This window comes from Hemicordylus capensis, chromosome 4 (genome assembly GCF_027244095.1).
Source record: "Hemicordylus capensis ecotype Gifberg chromosome 4, rHemCap1.1.pri, whole genome shotgun sequence".
Lineage (NCBI taxonomy): Eukaryota > Metazoa > Chordata > Lepidosauria > Squamata > Cordylidae > Hemicordylus > Hemicordylus capensis.
Genome location: NC_069660.1, coordinates 204716724 through 204740737, shown reverse-complemented (window position 1 = coordinate 204740737; position 24014 = coordinate 204716724). Strand labels below are relative to the sequence as shown.

At 42.4% G+C, this 24014-nt stretch overlaps 1 protein-coding gene and 1 long non-coding RNA gene across 7 annotated transcripts in view; one reads left to right on the top strand and one right to left on the bottom strand.

The window, feature by feature from the left end:
- Positions 1–24014, bottom strand: part of MYLK4 (myosin light chain kinase family member 4) — a 158373-nt gene that overhangs the window by 48920 nt on the left and 85439 nt on the right. The window contains exon 3 of one of the 2 annotated variants that reach the window (XM_053245450.1): positions 2837–3912. The exons of the other annotated variant lie outside the window; for it this stretch is intronic. Coding sequence (XP_053101425.1) covers positions 2837–3490 — 654 coding nt within the window. The 5' untranslated portion in view covers positions 3491–3912. The remainder of the gene's footprint in view (positions 1–2836; positions 3913–24014) is intronic. 2 annotated transcript variants of the gene reach the window in all.
- The window catches only part of LOC128323000 (uncharacterized), a 38816-nt gene continuing 31137 nt past the window's right edge, over positions 16336–24014 (top strand). Inside the window, exons 1-3 of one of the 5 annotated variants that reach the window (XR_008306136.1) lie at positions 16336–16407; positions 21211–21316; positions 22001–22066. This is a non-coding gene — a long non-coding RNA (uncharacterized LOC128323000). Of the gene's footprint in view, positions 16408–17554; positions 17910–18915; positions 19189–21210; positions 21317–22000; positions 22067–24014 lie in introns of those variants that run through there. The other 4 variants (XR_008306133.1, XR_008306134.1, XR_008306135.1 and 1 more) reach the window with 4 other exon arrangements.

Sequence of the window (24014 nt, the reverse complement as noted above, 5' to 3'; positions counted from 1 at the left end):
CCCTCCCTGCTACCACAGAAACAGCTCCCTTCGAGCTGATGGTGGGGCGGGGTGGCTTTAAGGATGGGGGAGGGTGCACTTCCTACACACACACACACACACACACAGACACACTTCCCCCTCCGGCACTCTGCAGATAAATAGTCCCACAGGGCGGCAGCATACCTCCCTGCCACCATGTTGCTTCTGTGACCATGTTGCTTTTGTGCCTTGCATGCGTGCGTTGTGGGTGCACATGCACGTTGTGGGTACGTGCGCATGTCACATGCATGCATGACATGCACCTGCCTGCCCGCACATGCTAAGTTTTGTGAAGCAGCTAAGAATGCTAGACAATAGATGGTCAACCAGATTATGTAAACTGGAAACTGCTGATTAGGATGAGATAATATTGGATCTCTGTATATATTACTATTATATCATATGTGTATTATTATGTATGCTTTAAATTTTGGTCTATGACCGTAAATAAACACGACTGAAACATGACTGACACAACGCACTTCCGGTCACGGAACCAACGGGGCAGCAGGGAGGTATGCTGCCACCCTGCGGAATTATTTATCTGCAGAGCACCGGAGGGGGAAGAGTTTGTGTGTGTGTGTGTGTGTGTGTGTAGGAAGTGCACCCTCCCCCATCCTTAAAGCCACCCCGAAGGGAGCTGTTTCTGTGCACATCCCTAGTGGGTGCATGTAACAGTAAAGCGTATGAGCTGTAAGTCAGGAAGTTCTTAGTTCAAATCGCCCCTCAGCTGCAAACTCACTAGGAAGCCTGAGGCAAACTGCTATTGTCTCAGTCCCAGATGCAGTATGGAACACTAACTTCCCTTTTAGGTAAGGATTAGTAATCAACATGAATCTGCCTAGCTCCTCTTATATTCCATCTTAATACTGTTTAGGGTTGCCAGCTAGGGATTTTTATAGAGGCCATACAACTATTTTGGGGACCAAATGACTTTTTTTTTTTTTTTTTGCATTAGGAGGAATAGAGGCTATTTTGGGGACCAAACAACTTTTTCTTGCATGTGTTGGGCTGTCTTAAGTTCTGGGGGCAGCTAGAACATTTTATTCACTCAGAACACTTTGCTCTCATGAGCAGCTTCTCTCCCTTTGTCTCCTTCCCCTGCTGACATCCCAGGGGCGAAGTCACCATTGAGCAAATGGGTCTGGGTTGCTGTTGATCAGGGGCTGCACCTGGTGCCCCAACCACGCTCCCTACCACTGATTAAAAGGCAGGGAGAATCACTCCCCGCCGTGCTGCGAATATGCCCGCTGCCCAGGGATTGTGCTCACAAACAGGGAGCACAACCCTGCTCACAAACAGGGCTGTGTGGCCCCGTTTGTGAACTAAACCAGGGCCGCGTTCACAGCGCGGCCAGGAGTGACTCTCCCTGCCTTTTAGGCAGAGAAAGCCGCTCCAGCCACACTGTGAACATGGCGCAGGCTGGGGGATTTTGCTTGCAAACGGGGCTGCACTGCCCCATTTGCAAGCTAAGATATCCCCCCTGCGTCTGACATCAGATGCAGGGGTGTGGCTTAGCATCTGGGGTTGGGGGGAGCCCCTGGGCTGCAGCTGGCCTCCTTTTGCCCCTGTGGCATCCTACTGACTATCCATCCAAAGGGGAAGCCAGAGGGGAGGTTCTGCTTCAGTGGTAGGTGGCAGCGCCACATGATGCAGGAGCCCAGATAGGTGGGCCCAACAGGTGCCACTTGCTTCCTTCATGATGTGATGGCGGTGGTCAGATGTTAGCAGTTAGCTAACTAAGTTTACTCAGCAGTTTCAGTGGCGAATCTTTTCTGTTTAGCATGAGGAGAGCATTTTTGCTGAACCTGATAAATTAGTAGATCATGGCTTTGACAGAATGTATGTAAAACACTTTGAACACCTTAAATGTCCTATATCAATAATATTATTATGGTTACTACTTCTGAATTCAAATAATTCTTTTTCAGTTAATATTAGAGAGGAACTGGATTCGTGGAGGCCCTTCTGTTTTTGACCCATTTCAGAAACTGTATGACTATGAAATGGGACCCCCAAAGATCCAGAAGGCTTCTAGGCTTGGTGAATACCAATTATGTCATAAGAATGTAAGAACAGCCCTGCTGGATCAGACCCAAGGCCCATCTAGTCCAGCATCCTGTTTCCCATTGGCCCACTATTATTGTCATTAATTGCATATTGGATGTGGCAGATGAGGTCCACCCATCACTAGATAATATCAACAACGCTGTATGCACTGAAAGATGTTGTTGGTAAAATGTTCCTTTTATATTTTACCAAAAAAGGAAAGGGGAAAATAATTTTACCTCTAAACAAACTAAAAATGCAATGAGAGACTTCAAAAAAACTGGCGTTTGCTAGTTCTAATTATTAAAAGTCTCAAAGTCTTTAATACAATGTTTAGATACATCATCCCCCACCCCAATTTTTAATATTCTGACACATGCAAACTAGCAGGAGATACTTTAAAGTTTATAGCACTGCTCTAATGGTTTGCCAGATGACTAGAAATACGAGAAAAAGTTCTTTTGTTAGCTTATAACAGAAGTGCTTTGAAATGTATAGGAAATTTGTCTCTGAGACCAATGAATACAGGGTTTCACCCCTAATTATAGTTTCTCGTATGAACAAACTGTCAACCAAACATTAAAAAAGAAGTCATTTATCACCAACAGGCTGCAATGTTTCACAAAACGTTGCTCACACTGCATATAATTTTGTGAAATACATTTTAAATGTAAAGCTAAATGGTTTACTTCAGATTACCTAATAATTTGCACTGAGCACAAGGTGGGAGGAAGTGTTATGCCCCTAAAAGCAATCCGGAGCTCACCTTTTCATTCCTTCTGTTGAACAAAACATCCTTTTTGTCTGAGAACGTCTGCATCCGGAAAAGATTGCCTGATTTATCTTTTCTCAAGTAGCCACCAATTCTAACAAAATTATGAGCTTCATCTCTGCGAATGAGATCAGTGATTTTAGAAGTCTTTAATTTTTCCACCAAACAGCCAACAAGCTGCTGTACTCCCAGCACTACTTGTTCAAGTCCGTCTAACCTATTGGCTTGTTGCTCGGCACTCTTGTTCATAGCAGAAAGCTTATTGTTGATTTCGGTGCACAATACCTTCACATCAAAACTACTCAGCTTTTCGGAGGTTATGATGGATGGTTCAGATTCTCTTCCTTTTCCCTTAAGCAATGCAATGTCCTTTTCCATGCAACAGATTTCCTGTGAAACACAGTCCAACTTCTGAAGAACGTTGTCTTGCACAGTCAATAACTTGTCTATTTTCTGATCCAAGGAAGAAACCTTCCTATCTAATGCACTCACATTTTCAGGGGAGCTGACATTCTTGCTTGCAAAATGGGGAGTGGATGCAGATTCTTCTTCATTAGAAGGTTGCTGGTTTTGTAAAGCATTCAGGTCAAATATTTTGGCCAAGGAGTTCACCACTGAAGGAGAAGTCTTTTTGCTTGAGGTAGTCATTATATCTATTTACATAGATGCACAGATAGTGAATGAAAGAACCTTCAGAAACTTGTTCACCCCTTTTCCTCGGGGATGGAAGTCTAGATTGTTAAATGAAGCTCCACCAATTCAAATAAAGCTCCATACGTTAGAGACATAACTAGAAGAGCAAGAACAGCCAACCTTCTACAACCTTCTTGGTTTTTAAAAAAAGTTCATATAAAATCAAAGGAAGGTCCCAGCAGATATTTGCTGAGCATCCTAAATGCACTTGCGGCTGGTGACGTCAGGCCTCAGAGATGGCAGAACTATTTGCACCCAAGTGGAATTTGACACCATAAAGGCTACAAGACATCTGAGAAGCTCCAGAGGCAGAGTCCCTTTTTGGCCTCAGTGTTGCTGCTCGTCAAAGATATGCATCAGATAATTGGATCCCTGATCTGAACAAAACAAGAACCCACAGGAGGGGAAGCTAAATTTGGGTGCTTGGAATTTTTACAGCTTAATGCTAATTGTTGTCCTGATTAATACACCAGCTGCTCTGAGAGAGTTCTTTGCATGGAGATTTTTTAAGCACAGGAAATAACAATTAAAATTTAGACAAATAAAATTTAGAGAACTACTTGAATACAGATTTAGCATATAAATGCATTACTCTGCTTTTTTCTGCATAAAGTCTAACAACAAACAGGCTCAAATGGTTGAAAGTATTATTTTATGTTTATTTTATCTTCTTCATTTCCATTGGCCTGCTCAAGGGAGCTAGTAAACTGTACAAAGTTTACTGTACAAAGCTTAAAAACCGTACAAAGCAATTGCACCAAATCAATACAAAATGATCGGAACCAATATATGAACCATCTATTGATAGCTGACAGGATAATCTGGTAGGTTTGGGTCACAATTTCTGCTGCTGGACTCTGATATTATTTTCTAGCACCAGAGTGAGGAGAAATGGAGGTTCCCCATTAACCACACACCCCCTTTGCCTTTTTGTTAAAAGGACCTACCATAGTTTAAATTTGCTAAGAATAAAATAATCATGTTTTGCACTAAAATATTTCTATTTTTTGTAACCTATAAAGTAGGAGATGACTTGACTGGGCTCCTAGCCAAAGCTCGGTGGGTCCTTTGAGATGCATATAATGCATGAGCCGACTTTCCTGCTGAATATAAATAGTAGACCTGTGCAGGCTCACAACTGTTGGACCTGATTAGATCCGACCCAAGAGGGAAATTGTCAAGAGAAACCAACAGGACCCCCTCCCCAAACTGTCTGGCTTGGTTGAATGATGTGGGGAATCGGACAATTCCCTGACCTTCCATCAGAGCCACCCCCTCTCCTCATTCTCCTCCCTTAACTGGGACCCAGGAGGGTGCAGGCGACATCAGGCATGAGGCTCTCTGCTTCTCCTGGAGCACTGGAACCAGCCAAATTGCTACTTGCCTTTTTCTGCAGCGTCAACTTTATAAGTTCTCCCAGCTGACAATCATTCCTTGGCCTCCCTCACTCCCTTTAAAAGGGAACTGAGGACCTGGCTATTAAGACATCCTCTAGGGTGTGCTTTTTTTTAATTACTGCTGCTGTTTTGTAAGCTGTCTTATGCTTTTATTATGTGTTTTGAACGGTTATTAATTTCATTATTTCAACATTCTTACTAGATTTTAATATATCTTTGAATACTGCTTTGAGATATTTTATAAAAGGCAGTGTAGATATAAATAACAAATAAATAACAACAGGTGCACACCCTTTTAAAGCCCCTTGTAGGTCCCCAACTGGCACAGGGGACTGTGGGAATCATTGTTCTTTTTCTTAGAAAAGGCAGCCCGCAAGTCAGATGGCTCCAGTGCCCCAGTGATGGGGGGAGCAAATAGGACAACATGCCTGCTGTGTCGTGAATTTTTTAAAAATGTAAATTGCTTTGAAAAGTGGTTATTTGTTGAAAAGCAGTATATAAATATCCTTAATAAATAATAGTAAATGTTTGTCTTATCCTTTGGTGAACACTTGTTGGAATAATATCTGGTAAAGTAAATAAAATTGTCAGCCTAAAACTAAACTTGGGTTCTGTCCTGCTTAATTAATTAATTTAATTAATTAACAAACAAAAGTTTTATTATTGCAAGCTCAATGTGAAAGCAGTTGAGCTTGAACAGAATAGTTGACTTGGTTGCCAAATACTGGAAGATAAACAAAATCCCAGCTATACAGTAATGAGAAAACAACCTCTTATATGTCAGTTAGGTAAAAATGAACAAACTTTGCTTCCTTACCACAGAATATGCTGCTGTTTTGCCACCTGAGCTAAATTCACTTGTTGTCCTCTCGTACCTCACCTTAATTAAATCTGTGGCCTGTTCCTCCCTTGTAAGAGAAGCAAGAACAGGTCCCCATGCAAGGGTGCAGAAACAAGCAAATTAAGCAAATCACCACATGCTTCATGGTGAGGGATTGGAGGACATAGGTAGTGAGTTTTCTGGTCACTACACAGCATACCAGTGCTGTAGCATGCCCAACATCAGTGATTGTGGGGTATATAGCTCCTGGCTGAGAGCTTTTGAAACTGCTTAACACAGCTAAAGCAGCATCACTAGGAGCAGGACAATAGCAGGAAACACTCAGGCCCAGGCCTTGGGGGATCTAAATATGGCTGGTCATGTAGAGGCTAGGAGCGGTGCATCTGATTGGTCCAATGCAGCCATAATCTATGTGTAAGGAGTAGGTCCCTTTTTAAGCAGGATTTACTTCCAGGAAAGCATAAACAGGACTGTGGCCCTAGTGTTGAAAATGCCCATATTATCTCACTAGCTGATATTAACGTTGCAACTGTTCATATCTCTGTCTGAAAGGAGAGAACCACAGAGTTCTTTTGAATATCATTCTGCCTTTATTATAATTGGCAGAATCGACTAATGCTGAATTTGCACAACCAGGTTACGCGATTGCAAGGCTGTGGCACTTGCTAGTTGCACTAAGTCAGGAGCTTACATTCCAGATCAGTGTTGCGCTAGTGCAAGAGGGCGCACTTGTGCAATGGCAGAAAGTAGACGTCTGCAGCATGTTCTGCTTCATTGCGCAAGTGCAGCACTTGTCCAAGCTGACTGAGAGCACAAGTGCACCTGTGAGCATCCACGCAGTTACATGACCTTCATACATGCACAACTTTGTCCATTGCACTAGTGCAACTTGAGTCTGGGACTGGATGTCCACCGCTATATTGACAATTTGCTGGAAACCAAAAGCATTTTTGTTCTCATAGCTGAATGCAAAATGAAAACACCAGTCTTTTTAAAGGTACAGTTTAACACCATTACTACTGGACAGGCTAACTGTGCCCAGCCATCCTGGATTAAGATCTCCTCTGTCTAGAAGGGATATCCATGAGAGTTAACAGCACACTAATATAACTAGAAATGCATTCCTTACATTGATTTAAATGCCTGTGATTTAAAAGGAGGAAACTGAAAGAGGGAGAAAAAATCCAGAGTTTGGGGATCCCTATTTCATGGAAAGAATAATATACGAGGCATCCCTGAAAAGACCACAAAAGCCAGAAGCATGGAAGTTCCAGCAAAGAAGAGTTATGTTTAAAACGCTTAGGGACTTCCACACTGTGTCTGCTAAAAGAATATCTAAATCCTCCTGACATTTGGACATCTGCAAAAGCCCTGGTTAGCCACAAAGCACCGGGTGAGGTGTTTGCACCATCTGTAAAACAACACTGTTCACAGAAACATTTATCTCTGAGGTATTTGTGGGGCTCACCAGTGACATCAGTGAGAACAAGGTCACACATAATTTTAACACAGTATTTTGCTTTCTCCTTCCAAACACACCAGAGGTCAAGGTTAGGCACATGTCAGTGGTTGTGAAGGAAGACTGCTACTGCAGTGGACTCTTCTGCTTGGAGACAGGTCCCTCTGAGGAGCAGATTTTGATGCAGACCTGATGGAAAAGTGGAAGGGTTGGGTTTTGCAAACAGCCTCCTTGTCCTATGCTTCTTTGTCAAGATAGGTATAAAATCAATGGGCAACATCCAGATGAACATCCAGGCATGACTAAGCACCATTGAAATAAATGAGATATGTTAGTCATGGCTAAGTCCTATTCAAGTTAATGGGACTCAAGTTAATTATGATTAACTGAGTCTGGATGTTGGAAACATCCAAGGACTTAAGTTAATGGGAATTCCGTTAACCATGTTACCCAACAGATAGTATGAGCAAGTTTGTATGTCTCCCGATGATATCTGGGTCATGGAGATTTGAACTGTCAGTAGGGTTACCTTTGTGACTCAGACATCACACACCCTAACCTGAGATCCTCATGCTGCAGGAGATAATATAGCCACAGCTCTAGCCACCTGTTTCTTCCCTAGTGTGGTCATCTGCACTCCTCCCTCACTTATTGTGAGGCCTGCTCACCACAGCCAGTGAGGTAGGGGGCAGATGAAAGAACTGGGATGGGAATGGGCGAGGAAAGCCACAGTTGCTTTGTCTCTCACTGCACTGTGGGATTTAAAGATATGTATTCAGAGTATGGGTTACTAAGTAGAGACCTTACTATTCAGAATATGATTTGGTTTAAGACTGCTATTCTCTAATTTACTGATTGTCACTGCAACTCTGGGCCATGCCAGGATGAGTTCATGCTGTTAAATATAGGTGCATATTTAATAATGGGCCAGCATGTTGTTGTGGTGAGAGTATTGGACTTGGATTGAGGAGACCTCAGTTTAGAACCTCACACAGACATAAAACTCACTGTTCTCTATATATCTAGCAAATCTCACAGGTTTGTTGAGGTGATAAGAAGGCATTGAAGAACCATGTATGCTGCCCTGAATTCCTTGGAATTAAACATGTCATAATAAAATATTGAGTGAATTATGTATGTATGTATGTATGTATGTATGTATGCATGTATTCATTCATTCATTCACTCACTCACTCACTCACTCACTCACTCACTCAATTTATATACCACCCTTCCTAAAGTGGCTCAGGATGGTTTACATTAAAATTAAAATTAAAAAAAAAACAGGACAAAGTTATATAATAGATGAATTCTGTTATTTATTCAAACATTAATCCAAAAATAAAATATCAAATTTATAAAAGAGGTTTTTAAAACAAACATATAGTACCCAATATACAATGTGAACATGAGACCCATAGATTAACAATAAACACAAAGAGTAAAAGGTTCCAGTCAAAGTCTCACATGGACTATTTGCCAGTAATGAACTATTGACAATGGAGAGTAAGTAGTTGTATTCAAAGTCACAAGTAGACAATTTGCCAGAAATAAGCTATTGGTCAGATGTATTTAGACCTCTCTTGCTCTTAATCAGTGGCTCAATCAATGTGTTGAGCAGGAGTCTACAGATTTGTACATCCCCTCTGCATAAGGATTTTTCACATTTCACTTCTCACAATGAGTTTCAAAATTGGCAAAATGATACATAAGCAAATTCTCTGCAAGTAACATCTGCTTTCATTCAAGTCTCCAGGTGTACAATATGAACCAGACATCTGTAACTGACCTCAAATCTAGGTTACAGATGGCAGGTTTGGAACTGTAAGTAGTGTAGAATATGCTGACATTGGGGAGTTCAGTTGACATGCCCAGTGTTGGCATAACCTTCCCAACACTAGAAGTTGAGCTCCTGTGTGCACTTTGGGAACTGGCAGATCAGAACAACCATACATGCTCTGTTACTTATGAAGCTGCCCAGTATCATTGTAATGAATTCCACAGGCTTAGAATGTCTTTAATTGAACAATCTTATGATAGTTTGTTGCAATCCTGCTGTCTCTTAATTTCTTTCAGTGCTATTCTAAAAGTTTCTATTATATGAAAGAGTAAAGTGGAATTTCCTTTCCCACAGTCTCAATTTTATATCACACTTCTGGATTGACTAGCACCTCCCATAAATTATTTCAGATTGCTTATTTGCTGAATGCCAAGAATGAGTATCTCATAATTTATGGCAGCTGGCATCAAACATAACCAACAAGAACTCAAGTAGAAATATTTCTAGAGGCCAGCTCTGGCTTTTTCAGACTGCAAGCCACATATTGGGATAGGCTACCATTCAGAAATTATAACCACCATTGCACTTTATCTTCAGTGTATCAAGAGTCATTTTTCCTGAATATTTCAAAAATGTAGTATTCCCTCCTTTTCATTTTAGACCCCCCCCCCCGCTTATTTCTCCAACACGTCTTAAAGCATCTCAGCACCTGCTTTATGTGGGTTTGCAACACGTGCCTATAGTATAAATGCTCTCATCTTGTACATACATACTACTAAATAGATCTATACTACAAATTTGTGTCAATTTTATCCTAGTTTAACTGTCTTCTTCCCCCAAAGAATCCTGAGGAGTGTAATTTAGGGAAGATACTGAGACTTCTTTTAGGGATGCGTAACCACTTCCCCTGAAAAAAGAATTATAGTTCCAAGGGTTCACTACAGAGGGGAATGACTATTAAACCAGTTTAAGTCTGCTGTGTAGAGAACCCTAAATTTTTATTCTTTAAATATAATGCTTAATTGCATGTAATTAAATATAACATTACAACCCCCAACTGTGCCCTTTCTCATTTGCCACTCATTACCATTGGAATACTGTCCTCTGGCTGGCTCCTTACATTTCCATATTTAAAAACATTAGAGTCATTTGTTCGCTTAAACATTCTCCAATAGAGCTCTTCCTTTACCTCCTCCCTCCTCTCCCCTCATGTGTCCAGTTTCCTAGATTGTAAGCCTGCAGGAATGGAACTGTGTCTCTCTGGCCACCTGCCTGAGTATATAAAGAGCAGGCCATGGGTCTGGCCTCTTTGGGATTATTTTTACCACAAGTAAGTTCTTGGTCCTGGATAAGCCAGTGGTTGGAATACACTATAATACAGCTGTTTGATGTTTGGGGACATCTGCTCCAAAAAATGTGGAACACGTGCCAAGGGGTTATCAAGGAGAGGAGAGCTGGTCTTGTGGTAGCAAATATGACTTGTCCCCATAGCTAAGCTGGGTCTGCCCTGGTTGCATATGAATGGGAGACTTAATGTGTGAACACTGCAAGATATTCCCCTCAAGGGATGAAGCCGCTCTGGGAAGAGCAGAAGGTTTCAAGTTCCCTCCCTGGCTTCTCCAAGATAGGGCTGAGAGAGATTCCTGCTTGCAACCTTGGAGAAGCCGCTGCCAGTCTGTGAAGACAATACTGAGCTAGATAGACCAATGGTCTGACTCAGTATATGGCAGTTTCCTATGTTCCTACTGCCAGGGACTGGGCAGTTAACACTAGTTAACAAGTTGCAAGATCCTAAATAGTGCCCAGGACAGACATGGGACTTTTCCAGCCTCTTTAGTCAACAGCCTTCTAGTCAGTGTTGCCAGATTATCTGCTTGGAATACTCATACCATGGCCTCAAAAAACTTCAGCTTCTGCTCATAATTCTCGGATGTGAAATGCCTTCATGAAACTGACTTATAATAAACAAGACAATAAAACATTAGAAAAAAGCCAAGCCATGACAAATAAAGCTTGAAAGACTTGACTCAAACTGAAAGCCACTCATAGAATACTGACCTGAGAAAGAAGAATATCCATTCTTAACTGGCTTTTAACCACCTAATCGCAGCAGGGAAGTGACTTGACTAGCAAGCCAGAAGTTGCTGGTTCATATCCCCACTGGTATGTTTCCCAGACTATGGGAAACACCTATATCAGGAAGCAGCAATATAGGAAGATGCTGAAAGGCATCATCTCATATTGCACAGGAGATGGTGATGGTAAACCCCTCCTGTATTCTACCACAGACAACCACAGGGCTCTGTGGTCACCAGGAGTCAACATCAACTCGATGGCACACTCTACTTTACTTTTAACCAAGAAGCCCTTGAAGGTTCAAATCTCACACAGCCACCCTGAACAGCAGTGTATTGGAGGGACACTGCTGGAATATAAATAAATAAATAAAATTTGGACAAGCCGCAATTGTCACCTTTAGCCTCGCTCATTTATTTTATTTTTCCCATTTACCCCAAATAATCTTGGATGGCTTTATAGGCCGGTTGTAAGGATTTCTGAGACCATTTATGTCCCACAGTCTGAGGACTTAGGAAAGTGAGGAAGTGTGTCTTATTCACCCATGCCACAGCAGCCTGACTCCGAGAAACACTGAGGCTCAGCACAGGATCTGTGTGTATAGCCTGGGACGGCTCAGTAGTCGTGCAGTCCTGGGTGGCCAGATCGGCTGGCCACACAACTACCGGCTCCGTCACGGAGCCAGTGGGGACTGTGGGGATCGGGTGCTGTTTGGCCCCCAGAAATCCTAGCATGCCCTGTGCAAGTTGGTCGGGACACCAAGGCGTACGGGGCACCCTCCCGGTCAGGGGTTTAATCATGTGTTGCCATGCACCATGGCGGCACATGAGCAGGGAAACAAGGTTAACAGAGTGCCTGCTCCATTAACCTTGTTTGAGGGGAGGGTGTTTTAGGCAGGCTAGCCGCCTTGGGAGCACCGGGTTTGCCTGTGAGTCCGGTGCTTCCCACGATCACTGGGAACCAGTGATTTCCAGTGATTGTGGGAATAGCCTCACTTGTGGGAATAGCCTCACTGTCTACTCTGCAGCAGTCTTAGTTGCTGCTACTGCTGTCAGATCCTGACCTAATTCCCTGCCCCTTTCAGTGTGCTTGGAGAAAGGAGAGCTGGTCTTATGATAGCAAGCATTAATTGTCCCCTTTGTCCCCTTTGCTCGCAGGGTCTGCTCTGGCTTGCATTTGAATGGGAGACTACATATGAGCACTGTAAGATATTCCCCTTAGGGGATAGGGCCACTCTGGGAAGAGCACCTTCATGCTTGCATGCAGAAGGTTCCAAATTCCTTCCCTGGCATCTCCAGATAGGATTGGGAGAGACTCCTGCCTGCAGCCTTGGAGAAGCTATTGCCAGTCTGTGTAGACAATACTGAGCTAGATGGACCAATCATCTGACTTGGTATAAGGCAGCTTCCTATGTTCCTAAACTGTGCCACAGTTTCAGGGGCTCCAGCTGTCAACAGGTCAGTGGTGGGCCCGCTGATAGTCCATGGGTACTGGCAGATGCCCAACTAATGCCAAGCCTGTGCACTCTAAAACATATATCCAACACTGCATGGACATCGTTAGGAAAAATCAATAACTGTGGGCTAGCTGTCCTTTAGGAGAGCTTGTCTGCGATCACTGATCCCAGTGACTAAATCCCGATAAGCTTGTGGGGAACTCCAGGGCTCCCTGTAACACAGTTTGAACATCACTGTGGGAAAGGAACTATCTGATCTGAAAATGCACTTCAAGATTCAGAGGTTCACACAGATCAGGGATTGATAAAACTAGAAATTCACCTTAGCTCCCCCAAGCAAACTGTATCAGAACATTTGCTAAGATCTGATTATATCAAGAATTTACTTTAAATATGTTCACTGCTAATTCATTTTGGAATCTCTCATTGTGAAAGTTAAAGTGATTGCACAAAACCCCAAGCAAGTGACATGCTGTGTCTTGTGTGATATATGAGTGGGGTGTCCATAGAGCCATCTCGAATGGTTGTCTGGAACTCCATTCAGCTCTTTTTTGCTCTACCCAAAGGAAACGACAACGTTTAGAGCGCACACAGAGACATCGTTCTGGCCCTAAGCTCAATGAGGCAGAGATAGGGAATTTATAGCATCAATGTGGTCTCACACACAATGATTCTACCACCTGTTAATCAATTATGAATCCTGACCTACCTTACCATAAGCTAACTGGCTACAAGGTGTTCTGCAAATCCCTTTGGTGATAAATCACTACAGGACATCTAATGTTCAATTACCATCTTGTGTCTGGTGGAATTTTTTGCTCAAATGTTGTTTGTCATACAATGACAGAAAATAGTAAATAGCTGCTTTTAGTAGCTCCTTATAATTGGCATGTTCTGGGGTCCCAATATTCATGGGACCTTTATTGGCTCAAATTTTCTTCAAAAGGTAAATGCAATACTACTTTAAAATGTGTTAAGAAACATAAGAATGTTAAGGAAATTTACTTGTTACTTCTTTCATTCGCTCAGTACTTTAAAATAAATTCCTTCAACACATGCTAATTTATTGAACATGCTTGACTCACAAATGTTAGGATTTCATATATAGAAACAGATCACTTTCCTTCTATTCCCCATCCCCAAATGAGTCTAACATACATATGCAACAGAGTATAAATACATATTACTGCATTTGCTCACATTTCCTCTTGTAATTCTTGCCGCCCTCTATTCTCCTCAGCCTCAATGGTCTCCTTCCATTATTCACAGGGCCCAGCTTATACACTTGTGGGGAAGACTGGTCTCTAGATGACCCCTCTAGTTCTTTAAAACTGAATGTTCTTACGATTTACTCTGGTGACAAGGCCGCAACATACTTGATTTGCCTAGAAGTACTATTTGGGAAGATTCTTCCCACCTTTCTGCAGGACCAACACCATAAATATTTCCCACAGTTACTCAGAGGAAGAAGTGCAATGGAGTGTTGCTAAGAAGAATTCACTCAGGCCAACCAGAAAGTTCTTGCAAAACCAATCTAACGGATATCAGCAAAACTGTTACAGGCAAAGAGTAGAGGATCAGGCCTTTAATGAGAAGTTGTATGTAGAGAAATAATCAGAATTCTAAGACGAATGTATCATTGACGATCTATTCCCTTTCTACCTATAGCCCTAACTTACTCCCCACTGTCTACTATATTTGCCTTCATCTGAAGATTCCTGCACGACTTTAGCAGCAGCAACTGCAGTCGTGTTTCTTTCTTTCTTTCTTTTAAAAAAACCATTCAGTAAAAAAAAAAAAAGGCTGAATTCCTCAAGCAGAGAAATATGATGTGATAAATTATCCACTAATAGTGCACAAGTCTAGTTCCAAGAAGCCAGTTTGAAGGAAAATTCCTGATGTTCTGAGGCGAAAGCCAGAGGTGTAATAACTCTGAAGAAGGGGAATGAAAGAGGTACTGTCTCCAGGTGCACCAGGAGCTGTACCTCATTTCATGTTAGGGAGACTGCTTCAAATCTTTGGGTGCAATCCAAAGCAGTTCTGGCAGCTAGCATCCTGTATTAAAAATTTATAAACCACAAAAGGCCTTTTCTTAAAAGAAAGTTAATTCTGGATGGATAGCCTGAAAAGACTTTAAAAGAGACAGCAGTCAGAAGCAGTTATGTGGAAAATTGGATGCAAGTAATGGCTTCTTGCTCCATCGGAACTAAAAATACAGCAAATGCAATTTCCATGGGAAGGAAAGCCATGCTGATTAAAAATGCTTGTAGAAATCTTCAGATTAGAGCTTTCCTGTTTTTCTCTTAGCTTGGTACATAGAAACTTTATAAGGTGACTTGTAGTAATTACACTGGTGGATAATAATAATAATAATAATAATAATAGATATAAATAATAATAAGATATATAATAATAATAATAATAAGGGATGATACACTGGAACATCTGCAAAAATACAAGCTACCTGTAGCCAAACATTGGTGGGACCATCAAACTGAAAAAGTTGAAGAAAATGAAGATGTAAAAATATTATGGGACTTCCGACTGCAAACAGACAAACATCTGCCACACAATACACCAGATATAACTGTAGTCGAGAAGAAAGAAAAACAAGTCAAAATAATCGACATAGCAATACCAGGGGATAGCAGAATAGAAGAAAAAGAAATAGAAAAAATCACAAAATACAAAGATCTACAAATTGAAATTGAAAGGCTGTGGCAGAAAAAGACCAAAATAATCCCAGTGGTAATTGGCGCCCTGGGTGCAGTTCCAAAAGACCTTGAAGAGCACCTCAACACCATAGGGGCCACAGAAATCACCATCAGCCAATTACAAAAAGCAGCTTTACTGGGAACAGCCTATATTCTGTGACGATACCTATAACAACAGCAACAACATTGACAATAAAATTCAGCCATCCCAGGTCCTTGGGAAGGACTCGATGTCTGGATAAAACAAACCAGTCAATAACACCTGTCTGACTGTGTAAAATAATAATAATAAATAAATAAATAAATAATAATAATAATTATTATTATTATTATTATTATTGCATTTTAATTCATTTTCAAAACTCTAATACTGTCCACACACCATCCTTTAATGGAGCAATCAAGATGACAGCTAGTGAATGTCCAGCATTTGGTCTTACACATGGCAGCAGAAACTGAAGACATTATGATTATGGCTTCTGAGGAAAAGCCTTTGATTACTTAGGGGGCTTTAAATTTCCTTTCATTCGCATGGGGATAAGTAATTATGCAAAGAGGTTCATGGCCATCTAGGGGTTAGAAATTTGCTTCAGGTACACACCAACACTGAGAATGAACTAGACTGGGATCAGTTGAGTACTCCTAAAGCACTTTTGGATTCCCTGCAGACATAAACAAGGGTTGTTGATTTGAAATAACTTCATTCAACAGCCTCTACAACTACCTCAGTTCTCTCTGACAATGAGTACGATACAGCCAAAATTAAGCACATTGAAATCCCATTGATGCGTGTCCTTAACTCTCCCATTGAAATCAATAGATGTCAAGTTAACCCCTGCAAACTTGGCAAAGAGGCACCTTTTAATGTGGTGATTCTCTTTTATTTAGCAGGGGGAGAGTAACTGGCCCTATCCACCCCCAGCACAGTACCTCCAGTGACTGTTGCTGGTGTCTATCTTATGGTTCTTTTTAGATTGTGAGCCCTTTGGGGACAGGGAGCCATCTTATTTATTTATTATTTCTCTGTGTAAACTGCCCTGAGACATTTTTGGAATGGCGGAATACAAATCAAAGAAAGAAAGAAAGAGCGAGAGAGAGAGAGAAAGAAAGAAAGAAAGAAAGAAAGAAAGAAAGAAAGAAAGAAAGAGAGTGAGTACTTAACTTTGGTTGAACTGAGCCTCATATAAACAATATACAATGTCAAGATTGGTATCTGTATTTCATACAATTGATTAAGAAAGAGATAAGCATAAAATTTCTATAAACCTCTCCAGTAACATTTATACCAATAAAAATAATAAACAGAAACAGAGAGGTATGAAGCAATCAGATGATTAACTACTGACTCGTTGCTCTTCCTGTTAAGCTTTGGTACCATGTTGATTCTTGAGGTAATGAGATGATTATAGTACATTCCTTAGTCACAGGGGCGTAGCAAGGTTGGAGTGGGCCCAGAGACAAGATTTTAAAATGGGGCCCCCCCACTCAAAGTCCAGGGCCTCCGCACACCCCAGGCCCCCAAGGATGTAAGTCTGATATTCCAAAATAAGTCTGCTGCCTGGAAATACATTTCACTGAATACACACACACGCACACGTCACAATATATAGTGATATACATTGAGTACTATACATTTGTTTTACTTTTAATGCCTAGAACACACTAGAAAGATGAATGATTAAAATGGGCCCCTCGCTGCAGATTAGCCAAGGAGACTTTCAACCATGCAGGGTGAGCCTATGTTTGTTTTCTCAGAATTCTGAACAAATTCAATCAAGTTTGATTCCAGGAGGTTTTCCACAAGAGGCTTTTAAAGCCCTTTAACACACATCTCCTCTGGAATGGAGGTGCTGCATTCACATGTTGGCCAGATTTATCCTGAAGTCCCTGCAGGTTATTGGGGAGCAGTTCACACACAAGAAAAATAAAATAAAATAAAAGCAGAAGACATGCTTCACAGTTCTCACTCAGACCTTCTGGGTTGCAAAACAACTTGAACATAAGTGCATTTATAAATGAATGAATAAAATAAATATAATACTGTTTCTTCCAGAAGTTTTTGTAATTTTCTGCCATGAAACAAGCCACTTATAGGACTTTTTAGATAGTTTTTTTTAAGTCAGCAAATTTTCCAAGCTGTTTCAAAATAAATATTCAGAGACTTCTCGGTCCCTCCCCCCCATATCAAAGCCCTATGGCAAGCAGATCCCTATATATCCGGGTGGGGGGGTGGGGAAGGTAACCACAAAAAGGAGTTCACACTCTACCTGGCAGCAGGGGGTCTTCTGCTGCAGAGAACAGTGGTGGCCACTCTGGCTGCCTCCTCCTTCCTGGCTGGCTTGGGCCCTACTGGAGTTCAGGCTTCAGAGAGGCCTACACGGAGGCCTCCGTGGAAGCATCGCCCACCCGCCGATCAGCTGAGAGGCGGGAGAAAAGGAGCTCTTTGCAGCTTGTCTGCCGCCTGGATTGCCGGCCAGGAGAACAAGCTGGAGAGACGGCGAACAGGGCAAGTGGCTGAGGGGCCTTGGGGCTGGGCAGGGGGCAATGGGAAGTCACGTGAGGTGCCTCTGGGGGGCCCCTCCAGGCAGTGGGGCCCCCAGACAACTGTCTCCCCTTGCCCGATCGTTGTTACACACCTGCTTAGTCAGAAGGTATGGATGATGGCTCATTCGTTTTGACCCCATATCAATATTTCTCTGAACTAGAATCTAACAAATGGTCTATTAGTTATAGACATTCTTCCTAGTCCTGTATCGGTGTCAGAACATGTCTCTGTGCAACAGTGTTAGGATGCTGGGGAGGGAAAGGGCATCAGGGGATGTATAACTATAGTCCTTTTCTAACAAAATGTATTCATGCTTTTCAGAGTGGAGGTGGTGCAAAGTAGGGATGTGCAAACCAGTTCGATGTTGAACTGGTTCAACGTCAAACTGGTTTGGTTCAAAGGTTTGGGTTTGAACTGAACTGCACCCAGTTTGGCTCAACCACAGACTGAGCCCCCCTGACCATTCAAGAGTGGGGGTTTGTGAGCCTTTTTATGTGTAAAAAAATATTTTTTAAGTACTTACTCTCTCCGGGGGGCTTCTCCAAGGCCAAGGGGGGGAGGGTTGGCAGAGGTTCCCCCTACCCCCACAGTCCTCTGTTTTGGCAAAAACCACCCAGTTCGGGCATTCTTCAGCCCATTCCAGGCCTTTCCCCCAGCACAGCGGCCATTGTGCAGGCCACCACATGTGCAATGGGCCCCTGCATGGCCGGGTCATTACCCAGGCCACGCAGAGGCCCATTGCGCATGCACGGTGGCCTCCAAAATGGCCACAGTAAAGGGGGAAGGCCCGGAATGGGCCGAAGAATGCCCGAACTGGGTGTTGTTTGTCAAAATGGAGGCTAGCTTAGGAGGCGAAACCTCCTTGGACACCTGCGGCCTCAGAGAAGCCCCCCAGAGGGGGTAAGTACTAAAGTTTTTTGCATTAAAAGGCTCACAAAGCCCCCGCAAACCAAACCAAACCAAACCAAACCAGGAGGGGTTGATGGGGGGGGGGGCAAAACCAAACTGGTCCAGTCTGGTTTGGGTCCAGTTTGGACTCAAACCGAACTGTGCCAGCTGGTTTTGTGAACACCCCTAGTGCAAAGAGAGATGATCTATTCTACCACAAGTTTTATTTTCTGTCCAGAGTTGCACTCTAGGAATGTTTCAAGTAATTAGCAGCCAGAGGGCTGATATGGTGGTCTGGACTTACAAGAGTGTAGTCTAGATCAACTTGCACCATTAATGAATTCAGCACCTTTCAGCACCAGCAACAATGAAGCCAAACCAGCCAGCCAGCATGAAGAGCTTGAGGTGTAAATAGCCAAGGACAGAGCATGCTGAAAGTGAGGACAGCACAGGTGGACTCGCTCTTTAACTCATATAATAGTGCTCATATTATTTAGGTATTTCACAACTATTATTTCCTAAAATTATGAAGATATTGATATAATAAACTGTCTGAGCTTCGCTGGGAGGCGAGGCTGGCTCTCTCTCTCTCTCCCTCTCTCCCCTTGAAGTATGATTGGTGGATATATGGGGCATGGCCTTCTTGGTCATGGTGCCCAACTTTGGAACTTCCTGCCTTGGGAAGCTTGCCTAGCTTCCTCCTGTTTGGTATCTTTTAAATTAGTGATGACTATCCTCTTCAGATGGGCCTTCAAACTAGTTTGATTAGTGTGCCCTGTGCAACTAAACTTCTGCTGCTACAGTTTTTTAATGTGATTTGTTTTGTGCTGCTCTTTTGAAATGTATTTCTTAAAATATTTCACTGAAAATTCCCCTGCTATCCCTGCTATTTCACTGTTATCCCCTGCTAACTGGGCAAAGAGGCACCTTTTAACGCGGTGATTCTCTTTATTTAGCAGGGGGAGAGTAACTGGCCCTATCCACCACCAGCACAGTACCTCCAGTGACTGTTGCTGGTGTGTATCTTGTGTTTTTTTTTAGAATGTGAGCCCTTTGGGGACAGGGATATATCTTATTTATTTATTATTTCTCTGTGTAAACTGCCCTGAGCCATTTTTGGAAGGGCGGTATAGAAATCAAATTATTATTATTATTATTATTATTATTATTATTATTATTATTATTATTATTATTATACACCTTTTTGAGAAAAAAGGAGCAATACATTTTACAAGGAAACAACCAAACAATGCTCCAACACATTACATGGCATTAGTATTACATTTAAAGTTAGAGGAAATGTTGAACTATTTCATCATTAGTGAGAAGGGTCAATGCAATGCAGATTTGGAACATTACAACCCCTACTACTAAAGTAAAAATGGCAGCTCCAAAGATCCAATCTGGATGGCTTTAAGAGGGGTTTGGATAACATCATGGAGCAGAGGTCTAATCAGCTACTAGTTAGAGACCTATAAGAACGTAAGAACAGCCCTGCTGGATCAGGCCGCAGGAGGGAGGGCATTCCCTCAACTCCTGCCTGTAGGCTTCCAGCGGCATCTGGAACAGGATGCTGGACTAGATGGGCCTTGGGCCTGATCCAGCAGGGCTGTTCTTATGTTCTTATCTCATCTGAAATTTTGGTTGGACAAGTTCAGAGGACAAAGATGAAGACAGATGTAAGGGGAGCATAATAAAATAAATAAAATTAGTCACCTGTGTATTCACATTGACTGTCTGGATCTCTTAGCTGCTAATGAAAAGGAAACAACTCTGACAATGACAGACCTGCCTTTCTTTGCCAGCAACATTTTGTTTGCCTGAAAAATCTCCAACAAATTAGGATCTCTCTCATTAGCAAACAGTAAGGTCAGGAAGATACATTTCATGCACATGCTGACATTTGAATATGCTAAATGGTGCAGTAGATTTAACTTTAGTGGGTGGATGGGGTAAGAATTCTGTTGAATGAATATATCTCTTAGGTAGTTTTTCATTGGATTTCATTTACCTTAAGGCAAACAGTGTGAAAATAAGCAAAATAAAAGCTAAATGAATTTTCTGCAGTCAATGTTCCCCTTCAAATGAAGGGTGGAAAGACTGGCCAGTAGTAGCCTCTTTTTCCTCACATCTGAAGTCTAATTCAGTTACTCAATATTTACATATAAGCTTTTCATTTGAATAGGAAATAAACCTGTTTCTGCTTGCAGGAAGGCTTTAGGAGTCTCCTTCAGGCCCAGGCCAGACCTCCCACCTGGGTGCCTGAGGCCCAATGTCCCACTGACCTCCATGGCATGTGGAGTGTGCCATGTACTAATCTTCCCCTACCCAAGCCCCCATATTTTCACCTACCCCGCCCAGTAGCATGAAGAGTGCTATATATCCATGTGCATATATGTAAATGATTTTGGTATGACCTATGGTCAAGAAAATAAACATTGCATCTATTTGTTAACTAACATCTGGCAATGCTCCTCTTACATCTCTCTTCATCTTTGTCCTCTTGGGATGCGCACCAGCCATGTGCATGCCACCGCACATGCAGGAAACAGTGCTGCAGCCACATGCAGCCTCTTGGAGAGTGGGCACTACTGCTGGAAAAGTGGTGAGGTGGCGGATGAGCTGGTAAGTAGCTCCTCACCTGCTTTTTAAGAGAACCACTCCCCACCCCACAGGTAGCTACCTAGTCCCTTCCTTCCAATATTTAGGAATCCTGTGGTCAAGTCATGGCTTCTGAAAAATCATGTTCAAGCTGCTAAACTGAAAGCTAAGCTAAGCACTTGGTGTATTTTTAAGACTTAAATTTTGGTGATTAAATGGTAGGTTCATCTTGCTCTAATGTTTAATTTCATTTAAGATACTAATTAAAAGGTTTTATACCATACTTTGAAAAGACATACATTAATTGATAGAAAGATTGTTGCCTCCATACATTTCAGGGAGAATGACAAAGAATCTTTGTAGAGTCAGCCTTGGCTGTTGGATGTGCATGTTTGTTTAAGACTGTTTAATAAATAACTCAGTTGACCTATGAAAAGCTGCAAGCTGAATAGTATATAATGAGTGAACACCAGGTGAAGGATTATCTTTCAGCTTGTCTGAGAACTAAAAGTGTATTATTGTCATGGAAAGGCCCACACCTCTTAAGATGTCTCTCACATTGCTAAGACTAAAGTCTGTTTACATTAGGAACATACTGATGGGATTCTAAGAGGCTCTCTTAGCTGTTTTATCTCAATGCAGTAAGACAGCAAGTATAAATGGTCAGTTAGATGCTAGAATGCTAATTCAACTTTCTTATTTACATAGGTCCAGCTCCTTATTTACATAGAAAGGTTATAGATGCTAGCATTTCCTTCTGTCTAGGAATGCAGGGTAAGATGTTCCTTCAAAGATTTATTTTTCACTGCAGTTCTTTTAGAGTTCAGTTTATATATGCTGTTGATCAGCCAATCTTTCAAGTAGATTCAGTTAAGTGTTGAATTACTTCCAACAATGCCTGGGTGCAATTTCCAGTATTGTAATCATTGCTGGTGCAAAGCTTGCTCTTTTGATCTGTATACTGAATTTCTTACTTTGTTCTTTTTTAGTGCCCAGAACATCTTTGTATAATTGATCTGTATCCTTCCTCTTGCTAATAAACTTCTTGTGCTTGGAGACATTCCAGCTGATAATACCCTGCTGTATGCTTGCCAGTTTCTCTTCACAGTTTGGATTTCATGTTCATCTGTCTAATTTAGGACTGCTTATACATTCAATATAATCAAGTGGTAAACTTTCCCCTGCAATGTACCATTTTAGGATGTCATTAGGAGTCTTTGTTTTCCAATATTTAAAAATATATCAAGGAGAAGGACTTCTCACATCAAGGAGAAGGACTCAGACAGCATTGTCCTTAACATACTATTCATGTGCAGGGAATATTGTTTATGTTTGTCTTTTTTATGGGTTTGTGTGTGTGTGTTATGGTTTTTATTGTTTAACTGATTTTAAGGTTTTAAATGTGATCTTTTAGTATAAAAATTAAACAAACAAACAAACATTCTAGAATATATTCCATTCATGGCTATCCTTATGTGCTACATTCTAGGAAAGGTTCTATTGGCCACTTTTGGGTTTACAAACCCGAGGTTCATTCATGAACCTGGGAATTGTCCTGCAGACAATCGCCCAATTGCAGTCCAGCAACCTGCAGATTCTGGGCAGAAGAGCCCGTCCCTCTTCCTGGTCCACTGAGGCCGAATCCCAGCAAGCCGTGGTCTGCTTGCATAGCCAGACTGCGGGCAAGGCATCAGCACATCATTAGGGCTGCCACCACTGGCCACAATTTTCAAGGGGGCATGCTGAGCACAAATGTGCCTTTTGGGTATTGGTCAGCTGCCCTTGGGAGGGAAAAGGCATTTAAACTCCTTCATCAAACCACTTGCACCACAGACTTTGCAAGGGCCCAGCAGCCACACAGTCTTACACAAGCAGAACTGCTGGTTTTGGGGAAAGGTGAGGGGCATTTGTTTTCTGTTGCTCCAGGAAGGGATCATGATGACTTCCTAGGAGGGAATATGAATATGAAGGCAGGCAAAGGATCATGGGGTTTGGTCCATCATGACGAAGGATGCTCTTGGACATGTTGACCTGGACCAAGGAGTCTAGGAAGCCCCAAAACACTCCTGTCCCCTTGTTGGTTTTCTGGCCAGCGATTAGCTGTCTCATGAAAGGACCAATCTACTGGGGAGAACCAGACGCTCCATGAGCTTTGGGTCTCCATTGCAATGCAGTCTCATGCCAATCCAACTATTGGGTCTCCATCGCAATGCACTCTCAGCCAATCCAACTATTGGAGGCCATGCTGATGTGGGGCCCCTGGCATCTCTGTTTAACAATAGAACTCACACTCTGTGCCTTCCCCTCTCCACGGAATCCTTACAAACTCCCAAGGAGTCCAGGCTCCTCCATGTGTCCAGGTACTCCCAGGTGGGCAGAGATGAGTGATATTGGGAATGTCTCCTAATACACGTTCGGAATTCCTGGGCTGGGACCAGCGTTGTGGCATATGTAGATCAGCCACTGTGGAGAATCCCGGATGAGGGGAGCTGCTATTTTCAGCTATCCCTGCCAAGCCATGTGGCCGTGGTGGGCAAAGAAAAACATGCATATGCGCTATGGGGTGACCAGACTGCCAGAGGGAGTTCTTTGGCTCCTGCTGCCAACCAGTCGCCAGGACCTGAAAAGGTGTTGCTGGGTGCCCTTTCTCGGGGATTGCGGGTCTCTAGCAACCAGGCTGGGTGGCAACAGCCCTCCAGCCCACATGCATGTCTCATGGCCC